Source organism: Bufo bufo, chromosome 8 (assembly GCF_905171765.1).
Source record: "Bufo bufo chromosome 8, aBufBuf1.1, whole genome shotgun sequence".
Taxonomy (NCBI): domain Eukaryota; kingdom Metazoa; phylum Chordata; class Amphibia; order Anura; family Bufonidae; genus Bufo; species Bufo bufo.
The window spans coordinates 32,880,091-32,896,356 of record NC_053396.1 but is presented as its reverse complement, the minus strand read 5'-3'; the positions used below and the strand labels follow the sequence as shown (position 1 = coordinate 32,896,356).

Here is a 16,266-nt window from a genome sequence, read left to right as displayed (position 1 = left end):
CACTTACACGGAGAATGCTATGAATCACTGATACAACCACCCCCATGTATAACTATTAGTGATTGACAGCTATCTCTGTATACACACTTACACAGAGAATGCTATCAATTACTGATAACACCTCCCTCGTGTACAGCTATCAGTGACTGACAGCTATCTCAGTATACACACTTACACAGAGAATGCTATCAATCATTGATAAGTCCACCCCCATGTACAACTATTAGTGATTGACAGCTATCTCAGTATACACACTTACACAGAGAATGCTATCAGTCACTGATAACACCCCCTCCTTGTCTACAATTATCAGTGACTCTCTGTATACACATTTACAAAGTGAATGCTATCAATCACTGCTAACACTTCCCCTGTGTACAGCTATAGTCAGAATGAGCAGAAATATGAATGTATAAATGACAAATTTTACTGAATCTTTTCCCATAAAACTATATATATTTGTACTCAGCTTCTCCTGTTCTATAACACGATGCCTGCACTGCATTTTGTGGTTCTCTTTAAATTACTGTCAACCACATCTGATGTGAGTTTGTTCCAAGTGTCAACTAATGTTTTGATGTAATAATATTTCCTGACATGGTTTCTGATCTTCCCTCCAAGTTATTTTAGATTGTATCCTCCCTGTACTTATCCTTAGTTTGTCTATTAAGAACACTTACCTCCTGAACCTTATTTATACCTTACTATATTAAAAAATTTCGATCATGTCACCCCTTTCCCTTCTTTCCTCAAGGCTATACAAGTTAAAAGGGTTGTCCGGGCTTTTTCGTATTGATGACCTATCTTCAGGATAGCTCATCAAAATCAGATCGGCGGGAGTCCGACACCCGGCACCCCCCCCACCCGATCAGCTGTTTGAGGAGACAGTCTCGCCTTGTCTCTTCCTCTCCTCTGCTGCTGTCCCATAGACATATAGTAGCAGAGCAGGAAGACAGACTGCACGTGTGCACATGGCGTGCGGTCTCCTCATACAGCTGATCGATGAGGGTGCCGGGTGTCGGACTCCCGCCGGTCTGATATTGATGAGCTGTCCTGAGGATAGGTCATCAATATGAAAAAGCCCAGAGAACCTCTTTAAGTCTGTCATGATATGCTTTAATCTTCAGACCCCCATTTTTGTAGCCTGCCTTTGCACCTGTTCCGTTTTATCTATCTCTTATTCTAGGTAGGGTCTCCAGAAATGGATACAATATTCCAGATGTGTTCTCACTAGAGCTCTATACAGCCGGAGTCAAACTGGGCCTAGGCTCTAATACCATAGTGGGCCTCAAAGATTCAGAGAAAAAACTTATTTGGCTGCCTTTGGAGCCAATCACTTGCCACTAAGGTCTATTTCTTTGATTGAAAACCTTTTAGACCTTATTGATGATGTAACGGTTGGACTTCAAGAATGAATTCCCCTGAAGGACGCAAGGTGCCCCAGTCTGACATCATAATCTCTCTCTTCCTACTGTTTATATCTTTAGCTATAAAGCCAAGCATCCTACTTGCTTTCCCAGCCTCCTGCACACACTGTGCATCCATTTTGAAGTTGTTAAGATATGAGGTGACTTCTGTTCCAGTTTGGGGTACTCAGCCTGGAATCTGGGGGACAGGAGGTTGGCCACCATGGCCCTCCTCCCCTTTATCCAAATGACCTCATAAGTTAAAAGCTGCTTAATGTCTTTGTCAATAAACTAAACAGTACTAAAGTTAACAATTAAGATAATGGAAAGGCCATAAAGGTCATTGTATAAGTGATGAAACTTCCAGTATTTTATTGGGCTACTATTCAATTCACTGCGCTCTGTTTCCATTAATGGATCAATATTTCTCTGAGTTATTACACTGTCTGACGGATACTCAATATTATTTACTGACAATTACAAATGTATGTCTGCCTCATCCCCTGCAGTATCCATTGATGTAGTGATGCTCAGGCAAGAAAAGCGTATATCCAGCAAATTGCTAATTTCTGTACATTCATATTTTTGGGAACTGATTGCCCTAGATGACTACTACTTATATCTAATGGATTCATTGAGGTTGAATGAAAAGGCTAATGCATATGTAAGCAAAATATGGATGAAGTAATAATTTATATATAGGGGTTGTCTAGAGAAAAGAGTCTGTTTTTTCACATAAACAGCACCAACCACAGTCTAGAGCTTGCCTACGGAGATCCAGTCTTCTTGGTAGTGCAGTCTATCATAAAACTCATTTGTTCCACCAATAAGTAGGTCCAACTGGGTCCAATCAGGCCTGGGTTGGTTACCAATCAGAGCACTTGACACTCTATTTGAGGTTGTCATGCCCTGCACCCTATGTCAGTGTGTCCTACAACCTTGTGTGCTTTAGATGTACTATCTTAGATTTCGGGGCCGGCTCCTCTAGACTGTGGATTAAAGGGGTTCTTTAGGCTTTGCATTAAAAATTGGAGTGCCCTGACCCTGTGGAGGAAAGATACAGTAGTTTTGCCAGTACTTACCCCTCCATTAAGCTTTGATGCCATCTCAACTGCGCTCTTCTACTCAGGTCCCAACCAGATATGTTCCTTAGTCTTCCTGTTCAGCAGCGTGTACTGTATATGCAACAGAACAGGAAGACCTGGGAACACATCTGGACAGGACACGAGTGGAAGAGCCTACAGCCTGACTGAGCGCAGTAAAGACAGCGGCATCAGTGGCCAGATGGAGGGGTAAATACTGACATAACTACTCTATCTTTCCTCCACAGGGTCAGAACACAGGTTTTTCTGCAATGCCCGGAGAACCCCTTAAACCCTTCCTAAAACTTTCTGGTAGCAACTTGGACTGCCTGCCTTCTCTTTTGCCATCTTGTCTGTCACTGATTCTGGCTATGGCCCTGTATCTGGACTTTGCCTGGTTTGGCCTTCTCTTTTTTGGTACCTGGTGTTAACCTTTTGGTAATGCTCTTCTCTGTTCGCTCCACCAGTTGGTGACTACTTTGCAGATACCACCTGGGGATTCACAGAAGTGTAGTCCATATCCCAGTACATAGGTTAAAGGGAGAGAGAGCCTATGGTTCCTTAGATTCTGCAAACTAGAGTGTCCAGCGCAAAGTCAGAGTGGTAACGCATGTCATCCTCATTCAAGTGATGGGGCAAATCTGTAATACCAGTCCCAGCCATTAGCTGCATGGGGAAAGCATGAACAGTTTTTTTCTAATGGTGTACAACCTCTTTGATATTACCATCCCAAAGTGCATCCCCACGTACTCTGCCAAAATGCAAAGACAGTGACAATATTGTCTGTGATATCCCTTAGCACGCTGGTGAATTCCTCCGCATAGTAAAAACCATCTAATGTTTGGACTTTTACAAAGGCAGCTTTGACATCGAAGCGTGGCAAATGTCACAGGCTCTCACTAAATGTTGTGAGCTGGAAATTACATGATAAAGGTTCCTCTTTACTCTTCCTACATTTTTGACATTAGATAAGTGGCAGAACTGCAACTTGTGAGTAATGGGACTGGAAGGATAAGATATACTGGGACAACTCCATGGAGGCCAAAAGAAAATTATTGATTAGAACTAAGAAGCCAAGATTTTTATATATTGCCGGGGGCATTGGATGTTTTCAAGGATACTTTAATCAATTAACTATCTGCACATGATTAATACTGCTGGGTGCATAAAACATGGCTCCTTTTATATATATATATATATATATATATATATATGAGGCTGGGGAGGAGTAATGCTGAAAGAAGGCACACAGCCTGGGCTCCAACACACTGAACGCCGCCCCTGAGGACTTGTGAGTGCTCATTTACATATGAATTAAACATAGTTTTTCCTGCTTCTGCAAGTCTAAAGAAAATAACAAAGGTACCATTACATTCATGTATAGGTGTGCTACAGCACAATGTAAGCGCTGGATATGGTCATATAGTGGTGACAGACTCCCTTTAAGTTGGATGATTGGTCACTATGATTAAGACTGTCTTGGACTTTGTCTTCCATTCTCAGCTGCAGTCTATGGTAGACCTTCTGGAAGGAACCCTGTACAGCATGGACCTGATGAAAGTGCATTCCTACATCAATAAAGTGGTGGCCCAGATGAGCACTCTGGAAGAGGTATGATTGCTAGCTGCTGTATGACTTCTTGGTGACTAGATGTGTAACATATGGACACCCATGATGTATAGGTTGTATATCACGAATACTGTAGTTTCTGGGGAAAAAAATGTAATAGCAGTCAATGTGGCAGCGTGCAGCTCCTTGGTGTGTGTCTTTTACAGTTTACTAAGACATAGTGTTTTTTATCTTGCTCCTAGGTACTTAGAGGGGGTAGTCACCATGTGCTAGAATTTTTGTAACCCTTTCTCTACCTTTTCTAAACAAAGCTTCAAGACAGTATAAGCACACGTGGTGAACATTTTTCAGTCCCTACGGTCAAGCTTTACGTCCCAAAAAGTGAATTCCCTTTAAATTAAATCAGTTTTTTTAATGAACAATACAAGGGTGCATCCAAATGGGCTGTATATGCTCTGAATTTCTGCCACAGGTGGAAAAACTGCAGCGTTCTACAGTACATGTACTCCTAAAAACTGGATTTTCATGTGAATTTATCATAGATTTTTCCACCGAAAATGATACCCTGATCATTGAAAAAAAAAAGATCATTGAATTGAAGGCCTATAGTAATTGTCCAAAGGGGAAAACCAAAAGTCAGCAAGCACACTATGGTTCGTTCCAAATTTGGGGTCGTATATGTTTTCAAAAACCAAATAAAAGTATGCTGTCCAAAAGGATGCAAACACATACAATGTGTGCCTATATCTGCCTTTGACTAGTGTCATTGTGAAAAATAGACCTTAGGCTTGTTTCACATTTGCGCAGGAGCAGCCTGCCGGATGTGTCTGGATCTGGCACTGCCGGATGCTAACTGCCATCACCTGGCCCCATTCACTATAATGGAGACCGGCGGAGATCCGTCAGCATCCCAGCAGACATGCCGAGATGCGACCGGATGAAAGCTGCTTGTGCACGTTTGTCTGGATGCTTCTCGCCATATTTGCCGTGTTGCGGCCAGATCGCCACCAGTCCCCATTATAGTGAATGCGTTTGCGTCCGGCAATGCTGGAATGCAGAGAGATCCGGCAAGCTGTTTCTTTAAAGCAAATGTGAAATAGGCCTAAAAGGGATTTTCCGGTTTGCATCAACATACTTTAAAATAATCATCTATTAAAGTAGCTGTAATTTTGTAATGTATTTATTTTCCCTTTATTGCCCCTATCTTCTGGGCTGTGGTCACATGACCATGTCCATGCAGCTCTTTCTTATTTCCTGCAATGTTATGTCCATGGGCGGGGCAGTGGAGTATGGGAAAGATATATGAACATATTTGTTATAACTACAGTAATCGAAGAAAAACCCCTTTAAAGAGTTTCCCCACAATGGATATGTATCACTTCCACAGATTAGGCAATAGATGTCTGGTCACTGGGGACTCCAACTCTTGGACCCTCACCATTACTAGAATGGGGTTCTTAAGCCCCCAGTTGCAACACTGAGAGCAGTGGTTGAGCATGCAGTGTCTAGAGAACTATCAAAAGAAGTCCACTGTAGGAAAACCATCCCCTTTAGGGTATGGTCACACAGTCAGGTTTCTGCATTCAGTTTTGGAAGCTAATGACAGGAGAAGTCGTATCTATTATTATTGACTCCTGATTTTGGCTTCCAAAACTGAGTGCTGAAACCTGACCGAGTGGCTGTACCCTTAAAGTTTACTGTGCATTGTGGTTCTGAAGAGCGTAGTAGCCTAGTACTGCCACAGTACTCTAAAAAAAAAGTGTTGACAAGTATGCCAAAAAAGCAATGTTTATGGAATATTTATGTCACCGTGCTGGGTATTGCATTAAATGGTCTTCTGTTGCCTCTGCTGATCAGTGGAGCTGGTTTATTATGATGTCCTCTCCTCTATTTTCTGCACATCAGCACCCCCGAGGGGCGGGCTGCAGTTACCTTCACATCTGGGTGCCCAGTAGTGCTGTTGTGCAGGGAAAATTTAGAAGAGGACGGATCACTAAATCAGCACTGCGTCCCTTCATTCTCGGGATCAGTGGAGGTCCCAGAAGTTGGACCCCCACCTATTATAAAGTGATGCAATATTATAAAACTGGAAGAACCCTTTAAAGGCATTGCTATAGAAAGCATCACAATGATTGAAAGATCAATCTTTTCTCTACTGAACATGGGCACTGGATTGGTAAAATATACAGTGGTCCTCGATTTTCAGTTATTGTGTTGAACACACCCAATAATTAGTTCTACAAAAAGGTTGAAAAGCAAAGTCTTCTAGTCTTTGCCTAAAACATTCCTTTGCACACATGGAGCCCATGTGGTGAATGCAAACCGTGTGGTGGATCGCCAGAGAGACTAGAAAAATAGCTACATAAACAGTGTCCATATCCCACTAGTGTGGCGTTCACACTGCAGTGAGAATACTAGGAGATACAGCATAAGATGAATGACTCAAAATAAGTATCACTTCTATATGAAACCGTTCTTTTCATGATTCTAGACCATCAAAACGAACTTAACCCGAGAAAATGACTTCATGAAGGAAAGTGTCATAAACCTCTCTAATCAGATGAAGAAGTATGACAACTATTCTGACATTATGATGAGTATCAAGAAGGAGATTTCCAACCTGGGATATCAACTGCTTCAGAAAGATGCCCCAGAAAATAAAGTGCAGGTAAGTAAAAAGAGTGTCTCAGTGGTTAGTACTGTCCCCTGGCAACACTGGGGTCTTTGGATCGAATCCAAGGCCAACACTTGTGTGGACTCAGTATATTCTTCCCAGATTCTAAGAAAACTATATCTGAGATCTTTGTACAGTTTTTCAGAACATGTTGGCACTATATCATATATAATCATTAGAGGGAAGACCCTGATGGTTGTAGGTGTTTTCTGTGATTTTAATATGGATGACTTATACTTAGGCTCGGTCATCATCAGATTGGTAGGGTTCATCTCCCAACACCTCTTTTGATCAGCGCCTTGAAGGCCAGGCACAGTTCTATACACTTTCCAACAGCTGTGCCTGATTGCAGCAGCCCAGTCCTATTCAAGTGAATTGAAGTGACTTGCATGAACCAGGCATGACCACTGCACAATGTAGAGAGATGTTCCTGGTTCTGGTGCAGTGTGTGCTCTACAATCTGATCGGCAGGGGTGTTGGGAGTCAGACCCCACCTATGTCGTTATGATCTTAAGTATAGGTCATACAAATAAAAGTCCTGGAAAACCATTTTAATGGGGATAATGAGAATAAGACCAAGGGGAGCCTACAGAATCAGTACAGTTACAAACTACAGAGCTGTGGGTACTCTGTTTGCCACTGTATGGTGCCTGTATACAGCACTGTGGTATTGTCCCCTAGAAGCAATATATTTAGTAGAGAATATATAAAAAACGGTGTTCAATAGAACATCACAATGTTTTTCTCTACGATTCTGTATGAATCCAATAGAGGCACAGTATATGCACAGTATAGATCAGTTGAACTCATAATATGTATGGAGCTGTAATATAGCTTTATAAGGTCTAAGGAGAAGTGTTAATTAGACGAGGTAATCATTTGTGCACCAATGGGCCATAGAACAGGACCCATCAGCCAATCACTACAGCCTTCAGTTGTGAGGTCTAGGAGGCCAGCCTATTATGGTGGCTGGTACGTTAAATATAAAAAAAAAAATTATTCATCCTTGAACCTATAAATCTGGGCACACTAGATGCTTTTTCTGAAATTAAATGTGAAAATACATTTATTACAGTCAAGCTTTTCTGCTGCAGGACACAGCAGGAGCCAGAGTCAAAGAAGATAAATTGACAGATTCCAAGAAGAACTCTGGGGAAAAGTCTTTATCTAAGGTCACAAAGGAGAAACCACAAAAATCAGAGAAACCTAAGAAAGAGAACAGCAAATCCAAACCGGCTTTGTCTCAGCCTACACCGAGACCTAGATCTCCTGTACATCAACAGCCGGTTGTCATACGAGGAGTCACCTACTACAAATCTACAAGGCATGATGAGACAGATACAAGCAACCGAGGTATGTGGCATCAAGGTCAAACAAATTATCTTGTGGAAATTCAGAATTAAATTTCAACACTAAGTTTAAGCGCTCAGCATGGCCTTCAAAACTTAGACTTCTATGACAGCAGCTGTTAGTTGTAAGTGCTTGAAAGCAGAACAGCTGATGTAGTAGAAATATCAAGCTTCTAGGCTGCGAGTAAAAAATCAATAAAAAAAACTTGAATTTGAATATTTATCCATCAATAAATTCTACTTGAGGCTCTGAGATTAGTTTCTCTGTGCAGCTTCTGGGAGTGCTCTAAAGTCATGGAGTTGAGTTACCGGTTACCATAAGGCTAGGGAATGGATAATATGTACGTACGTAGACAATGGGTGGAGATGGTGTGGTGCCAGGAAATTAGACCTAGAGCTATACTCATTTTATACTAATTTATTTCTTAGGCAAAAACAAAAAGTGCACACAGTAAAATATAGAGCATCAAACCAAACATATACAGGCAAAAAGGCACCAAAATCATATGGCACCAATCTTGTACTTCACCAAAGATGAACAATACTGCAATACATGGTACTTCTATCTAGACAATAAGGTCAATGGGTCCCTTATCTGGATCTCACTCTTCATCGTAGAGTGCATAGTCAACCATTTAGTATGTCCTTTTGGTGTTCTGTTGAATTGATTGCCGTCATATGGCCAGTGTCATGTTGTCGGATGTTACAAAATCCCATAGACTAAAATAACAGTTTATGGAAAATCAAAATCGCTACTTCATAATTTCATCTCCAGGTTTTCTTCGCCTTCATGGGCGGATTTATTTACTGGCAATGGATGGGTCCTTACATTTCAGGCTTGATCTCTGAAAAGGAAGGAATAACTGTGGAGTCAGAGACAAGTACAGTACTCGGCTGGTTGATGGATTACACAGAGTTGTACAAGTTAGTTCCAAGCCATTGGCAGTCACTTTGAGTTACAGGCTAAATATTAGAAATGTCATGTGTAAAACAGAAGGAGTTATGTGCACAACTCATTAATGATAACCTCCATTGTGATTATTCAGGGGGTGGTAGTTCTTCAAATTCCCAGATGTTTTTTCCAGATCTCTGGTCAGCTGTTTCAAGCATTTTTACTATATACCGTCCATTGTCTGTCAGGGGCCTATCTCGTGTGAGATCTTAATGGAAATTTGAGTCTGCCGCCTCCACTGTATGCTGACACTGGGTGGGTGGTTGCACGGAGATACATAATGAGAACAGAGAAGGTTGAGTAGGATGCGCAGGAATATTTAACCTGTTAAGGACTTGGGCTACAATTTATGCAATACATTCTAAAGATCGGTACATATGTAGTAGCCTGTAGTAATTGGCATCACCACTGCCCCAATAGCTCTGTCTGTCCATCACCCCGAACTTTGAAAACATGATCTGCAAACCAAAACATTCTACAGCTTATCGTCAAGAAGAACCAGACATATCTCCCACTAAAATCTGCAGTAGATTAGATTAGATTCAGCCTGTTCCTGAGATCCAGAGATCCCCATTCATTGCTCTGCTACATTTATATCAAGCTGACAGCTCAGGGGGAGTGCCTTTTCTGCTGCAGCTCAGGGGGCGTGTCCATGCTCTCCCTATCACAGCTCAGGGGGCGTGTCTGTGCTCTCCCTATCACAGCTCAGGGGGCAGTTGAAGGATGAAACTGAGCATGTGCGGCCATCTCAGTGAGCACGTCAAAGAAATAAGAAAAAAACAAACAGCAGGTGGCGCTATACAGATACATTTTATTGAATAACTCAGTGACTATGCTAAATTTTAAGTACATGTAGTTACAAAAGAATTCACATCCAGTTGCTTGTTTTTAAAACTGCAAAATATTTTTTGTGGGACAAACCCTTCAAAGGTTATGGACACCTTCGGGGGCATTTTTTATGACTGCATTTTACTCATTTTGGGCTAAAAATATTGTTTTCAATTGGTCTTTATTTAAGCATTAAAAATCTGTCTGTTTGCAAGCTGTGTCTTTCTGTTTTCTTTGAATCCAGTCATATGACGGATAATGTAGAGCAGGGGTGCACAAGCTGCGGCCCCCACGGCCATGGTTTGCAGCCCCCATTCTGCTGGGCATAAGCGATCAGCTGTGTTTCTGCCTGGAGCCGCACAATTGAAGGATTACAGCTCCTGCTCCTGCACTGTAGCGGGAGCAGGAGAGGCCCCCGGCTGTCAGAGACAGCGGGGAAGCCAAGGAGAAGGCAGAAGCAGTGTATCAGCGCTTCTGCCTTCTCCTCACACAGGTGAGCAGCGCACTTTGCAGTTTAAACCCGGTGATCATGTGATCGCCGGTTGTCAGGGGCAGAGGAGTGCAGAGCCTCACCAGCTCTGCCTTGTACAAAGCCTCGCCAGGAGGTTGGTTTTCCCTGTAACTGGGGCTCCTTTGGATGCTCCAGTTACAGTGAAAATAGTGCAAAAAAAAAAAGTCTTTTATAGACCTTTTGGTGACAAATTATGTGGCAAATATATATATTAAATGTTTTAAAAAAAAATTGAAAACACAATAAAAAAAATACAAATAAAAAGGGAAAAAAGTGCAAAATGAAGAAAAAAAACAAAAACTAGTCAGTGTCCCATAGAGGTCTTTTAAAGACCTCTTGGGGGACATACAGTGCTGCAAAAATAATTAAAAAAAGAAAAGACAATTTTAGCAAAAAGATGTTAAATAAATAAATAAAAAATAAAATACAAGTAAAAGAAAACTATAAAAAGGAAAAAGTGCAAAATAAAATTGTTCACTGTCATATTATGTGGCAAAACTATATTTTAAAAATATATAATAGTGATGTTAAAAAAATTAAAAAATACTAAATCAATAAAATACAAATAAAAGGAAAAAAAGGAAAATGTGCAAAATTAAAAAGTCAGTGTCTCCCAAAGGTCTTTTTGGAGCAGAAATATATAAAAAAAATAAGTAAAAAAATAAATAAATAGTAAAATACATAAAAGAAAAAACTGTCCACACCAACCAAAACCATTATAATTATCACCCCATTCATGTGAAATTATACATATTGTATAATAAAATGCTAAAACATATAGGGAACTAATTATAATAATTTGCATATTTAAATAATGAAGTATAGTTTGAATAAAAATGACTTTTGAAAAAAAAAAAATTGTACAGTTTTCCCCTAATAAAACTAAAAATATTTATTAAAAAGTCCCGTGTTATGTAATAAAAAGCTGCAAAAGTTATTTTGGTAGTCCAAAAAATAAAAAAGTTAAAAGTGTTTGAACCATGTGTGTTAAATCACAAAAAAGTGACTGGTCATTAAAGGGGTATTCCCATCTCAGACAATGGGGGCATATCGCTAGGATATGCCCCCATTGTCTGATAGGTGCAGGTCCCACCGCTTGGACCCGCACCTACAACAAGAACGAAGCGGAGAGCACTGTGGCTGGAGGACCCCAGATTTCCCGGGGTCCGTCCACCACCAAGCGCTGCCCCAATATGCACGCGCGGCCCATGCTCCCATTAATTTCTATGGGGCAGACGGAAGTAGCCGATCCAGCGTTCGGCTATTTTTGGCAGCCTCATAGAAATGAATGGAGGGCAGCTGCGCATGCGCAGTGAGCCCTCCGTTCATTTTCCCCGCTACGTTCTCATTGTAGGTGCAGGTCCCACTGCTGGGAAATCTGGAAATCAGACAATGGGGGCATTTATTCCCAGTCACTTTGCATTAGCCTGTGTAATAGGCTGATGCAAACAAGCGCTGATTAACTTTTTTTTTGCCTCCCCTTGAAAAAGTGTGATGTGACAATGCTGCCCCCAAACCAAAAAAGGTTGTGCACCCCTGATGTAGAGCTCTTATCTCTGATTTCCTGAACTAATAAACACTCATTACAGCTCAGTTCTTATGAAACTGATAAGAATATGGCTTATATAAGTGTTTATGAGGTCAGGAGACATAAGCTGTGAACTGACGGGATTCAAAGAAAAAAGAAAGACACAGCTTGCAAACATACAGATTTTTTAACCATGCATCTCGGAAATGGCTGGATATCTAATATATAAAGCTGAGTGTATGTGCGTCTGTGTGTATGTCCGCTAAAGGAATCCGCACCATCGTATTTACAATCACGAAATTTGGCACACAGGTACATCAGGTGTCCCGGAAGTTTTTGAGACTCCTCTCTCTAGGACGTACCGTTCCTGAGATATTCCCAAAAAATGCATTAGCCAATAGAAGCTTGGTCACATGGCCCTTATCAGCCAATAGAAGCTTGCAGGTCCTCCAGTCTCCACATCCACAGTTTTACTCGAGGTTTCCATAACAACCCAGCCATTTATCTTCACTGCTGTAGGAGAGCTTTAAAGGAAATCTGTCACAAGGATAATTGCTATTGAAGTAAAGCCATGGCCAAATAGCACTTAGTACCTTATTTCCAGATGTGCCTTTGTTCCAGCAATAGATGTTTTTATCCTCTGAAAATGCAGTTTATTTGGTATGCAAATGAGCCAGTAAGGTGCCCAGAGGGGTGTCACTCTTGCAGGAAGGAGCCCAGACACGCCCCCTGCCACAAGGTGCCCACCCTCAAAAGACTTAACCCCCCCCCCCAGGTCCTGCTAAGCCACGCCCCTGATCTGGTTAGGCCACACCCCCTCCCACACCTGAGCCAACATGGATTGAAAAAATGAAGTTAAAAATCAACTTCTGTCAGCTGCAGGGGTGGGAGGGAGGGTGACTTTCTCCCTGCAGCCCACACTCAGACATCACAGTGCTGCTGTCTTAGAGCAAGCTGTTCAAAAATACATGCCCCCGATCTGGTTAGGCCACACCCCTCCCACTCTTTAGCCGACTGAGATTGAAAAAATTAAGTTAAAAATTGACTTCTAGGTCCCGCTAAGCCACGCCCCGATCTGGTAAGGCCACGCCCCCTCCACTCAGCCAACAGGGATTGAAAAAATAAAGGTAAAAATCTACTTCTGTCAGCTGCAGGGGTGGGAGGGAGGGTGACTTTCTCCCTGCACAGTCAGACAGTACAGTGCTGCTGTCTTAGAGTGAGCTGTTCAAAAGGACACGCCCCCGATCCAGTAAAGCCCACTGTTAATGGGACGGGCCTCTGTGGAGGTCACTGTCAAGGGAGTGGTATGCTGTGAAAGTCACTGTTAAAGGGGCAGGCTGCTGTAAAGGTCAAAGTTAAAGGTGTGGGCTGCTGTGGAGGTCAAATTTTAAGGGACAGGGCACTGTGGGGGGGGGGGGGGTCCGTGTTAAGGGGTGGGGGGCTGTGGAGGTCACTGTTTTGGGGGCAGGGTGCTGTAGATGTCACTGTTATAGTGAATAGTGTTGATATCTTTTAACGACACACACAAACATTAAATTAAATAGATTAAATATATCCTTCAGCTACTGTTTTAATAAAGACCAATTGAAAAAATGAGTAAAATGCAATTATAAAAAATGCCTCCGACGGTCTACATAGCCTTTAAAGGACCCCCTGGCAATACACTGATTAAGTCACCCATGTATGAATGCCAATCTGTGTAATACAAATACAGCTTAAAGCATTTTCCAGGATTTTGATATTGATGGTCTAACCTTAGGATAAGGCCATGAAATATCAGATCAGTGGGGGTCCGACACCTTGCACCCCCACTGATCCGCTGTTTAGTTGTAGGTCCTGAACTACACAGCACCGTCCATTGTGCTGTGAACGGTTCTGGTAACTGCAGCTTGGCTTTTATTCACTTCAATTGGAGCATCAATGCAGTTATCATCTCCATTCACTACACAATGGATGTAACTATGTAGTTTTCGGTCTGACTTTCAGAACCAGACCTTCAACCAAACAGTTGACTGTGGGTATGTGGGGTGTCAGACCACTTGCAGATCTGATATAGATGGCCTATCCTTAACATAGGCCATCCCTATCAAAATCCTGAGCAACCCTTTTTAGTCTACAAGAGGGACTCTCCACCCTGGCTCATTGAAGTGGTTCCTGAACAATGAACCCTGTGATGTCCATATGTCCTGATAGCACTTATGGACTGGGGTTTTCTTCATTTAATTTGATAGTTCAAACTCAGAAGGGGTCCCTTGTGTGGACGCTTAAAATGTGGTGTAATTTACTGTCAATTTCCCTCAAGTTTTGAATGAATACCAATAATAACATTTATCTTCTTCTTTATTGATTTATTCTTGGAATTTGGATGACCTTGTCTAATTCTCACACACTTGGGCTCTTGACCTTAAGCAGTGTAGATGCCTCAGTCTTTTTGGGTGTTTAGCCTCTCCATGGTCAGCTTGTGAGGCTCAGCCAAGTAAAACAACTTTTTAAAAACAAAATGGTGGGTCTTTAGGACTGTACATTTTTGAATAATTTAACACAAATATCTATATAAATTGCCAAAATAAATACAAGCATGCAGTTTTCCCAGCAGGTTTAACCTGGAGTCCCTGCAGTGCTTTTGAGTCCTACATAAGATGGAGTGAAAAAGAAAATATCTTCAATCCTTTGTTGAAAATGTAGCAAACACAACTAAGCCTTGCTTTTGTCTCCTAGCAATACATATTTAACGGCGTCTCACATGGGCCCTTTTACTTGCTGGGCCCTATGGAGATGCTATGCCTCCTGTCCTGGTACTTATACCCATGATACACATTATTCAGTTGCGGTTCTTCTGACTTCTGGGACCCTGCAGATTCCAAGATTGGACCAGGGAAGAACTTAGATGAGAGAATTAGTTTGGGTGATGAATTGTAATAATGGGAAAACTACAATTGTGTATTTTTTTCAAAACTACAATTGTGTCTCATTGAAGTTTTGGATGAAAAATAATGCACATGTATGATGGTTTCTAGAGCTGTCAATTGTTTGGTCTTGTTTTCAAGGTGTGACTTCTAAATGAGAGTAATGAAAGCAACCCTGCAAAACTGTATTGTGATAGTCCATACATAGTACTAGAGACCATTATGGCCATTGACTCTCCAACCAAGTCCTCTAAGGTTGGGATGTAACAAGTATCCATAGGGTCCTATGACAAAAGGGGGACGTGAGTTGAGGAAATCATCCTGACTTTATGATTTTTATGGCCTTTGTTCACACTCCCTTGCACCTAACTAGCCCTATTGTTCCCAAGGTTACCTTAATAGTTGAGGTGCCCCCCCCCCCAGGCTTCTGTACCCCAAAGCAGCTGCTGTCTCTGTTTGTACCCTTGGTAATTACTTTCTTATCTTGTTTTTATATACAAAGTGAAATTCCCAGAAATACATTTTCCACCTACTTGGTCCTAGTAGTGCATCACAAAAGGGGCATCTAAAAATAAGTCATCCTTTACATTTCCCATTCATCTTATAAGCAGTTTTAGGTTTTTACACGTCTTTCCATATTCTTGACATCAATCCAGAATAAAACATCACGGCACATTGCTGACTGATGCTATCTGTAGAGTTTCTCTATGCATTTACAGTATGTATTTATAGTGTTTGTAGACCTGATGATACCCCAGATGATCCGGTTCCTTTACGCACCAAGGAATGCATTTGAGGATGTTAAATGGAGAAGCAACACATTTCCAACCTTACTTCTGATTGTTTATTTGATAACATTCCAGCTAAATTCCAGCTGTTTCCCATCAAATTGTCTCCAACACTGCATAAGATCAAACGTGAGGCTTGCTTCCTAATAGGAAGTTCCTATACAGGATGTGAACCCTTTATTCATTATGTAATTAAGTCCATACATTCTAGTGGGGCTTATGGTGCAGAATACTCCTCTGCGGAGATTATACAGCTGGCATGGTTCCAGTATGGATGCACAGCGCTCGGACCAGCCAGTATAACCCTTTATTGAAAAAACATTCAGAAGTGAATACATTCTGTGGAGAAGAAGCACTTTTCCAAATGATCCTCTGTTGTTTTTATCATAGGTTATGGTACAGCAGCTCTAATGTGTGATGGTTCGGAGTCTGCTGAACCCACCTGCAGCTGGTACTATCATCAGTAAAAACTCAACCCCATATCATATGCTTGGAAACAGACAAGAGAGATTATACGCCTCCTTTATAATACCTGTAGAACCAGCACGTAACTGGAGCATAATACACCCACATTAAAGAGCTTCCAAAAAAATTGAACTTGGTATAAATGTGATGGCCTGGGAGGAGCCCAGCGAAGGATGGGAGTGGTAGTGGCTCTGGCTGAAAAAGTCAT

At 41.6% G+C, this 16,266-nt stretch overlaps 1 protein-coding gene across 1 annotated transcript in view; it reads left to right on the top strand.

The window, feature by feature from the left end:
* Nucleotides 1-16,266, top strand: part of OLFML2A (olfactomedin like 2A) — a 99,219-nt gene that overhangs the window by 66,917 nt on the left and 16,036 nt on the right. Inside the window, exons 3-5 of the mRNA XM_040442381.1 lie at nucleotides 3,992-4,099; nucleotides 6,549-6,725; nucleotides 7,826-8,084. Of these exons, the coding sequence (XP_040298315.1) occupies nucleotides 3,992-4,099; nucleotides 6,549-6,725; nucleotides 7,826-8,084 (544 nt within the window). The remainder of the gene's footprint in view (nucleotides 1-3,991; nucleotides 4,100-6,548; nucleotides 6,726-7,825; nucleotides 8,085-16,266) is intronic.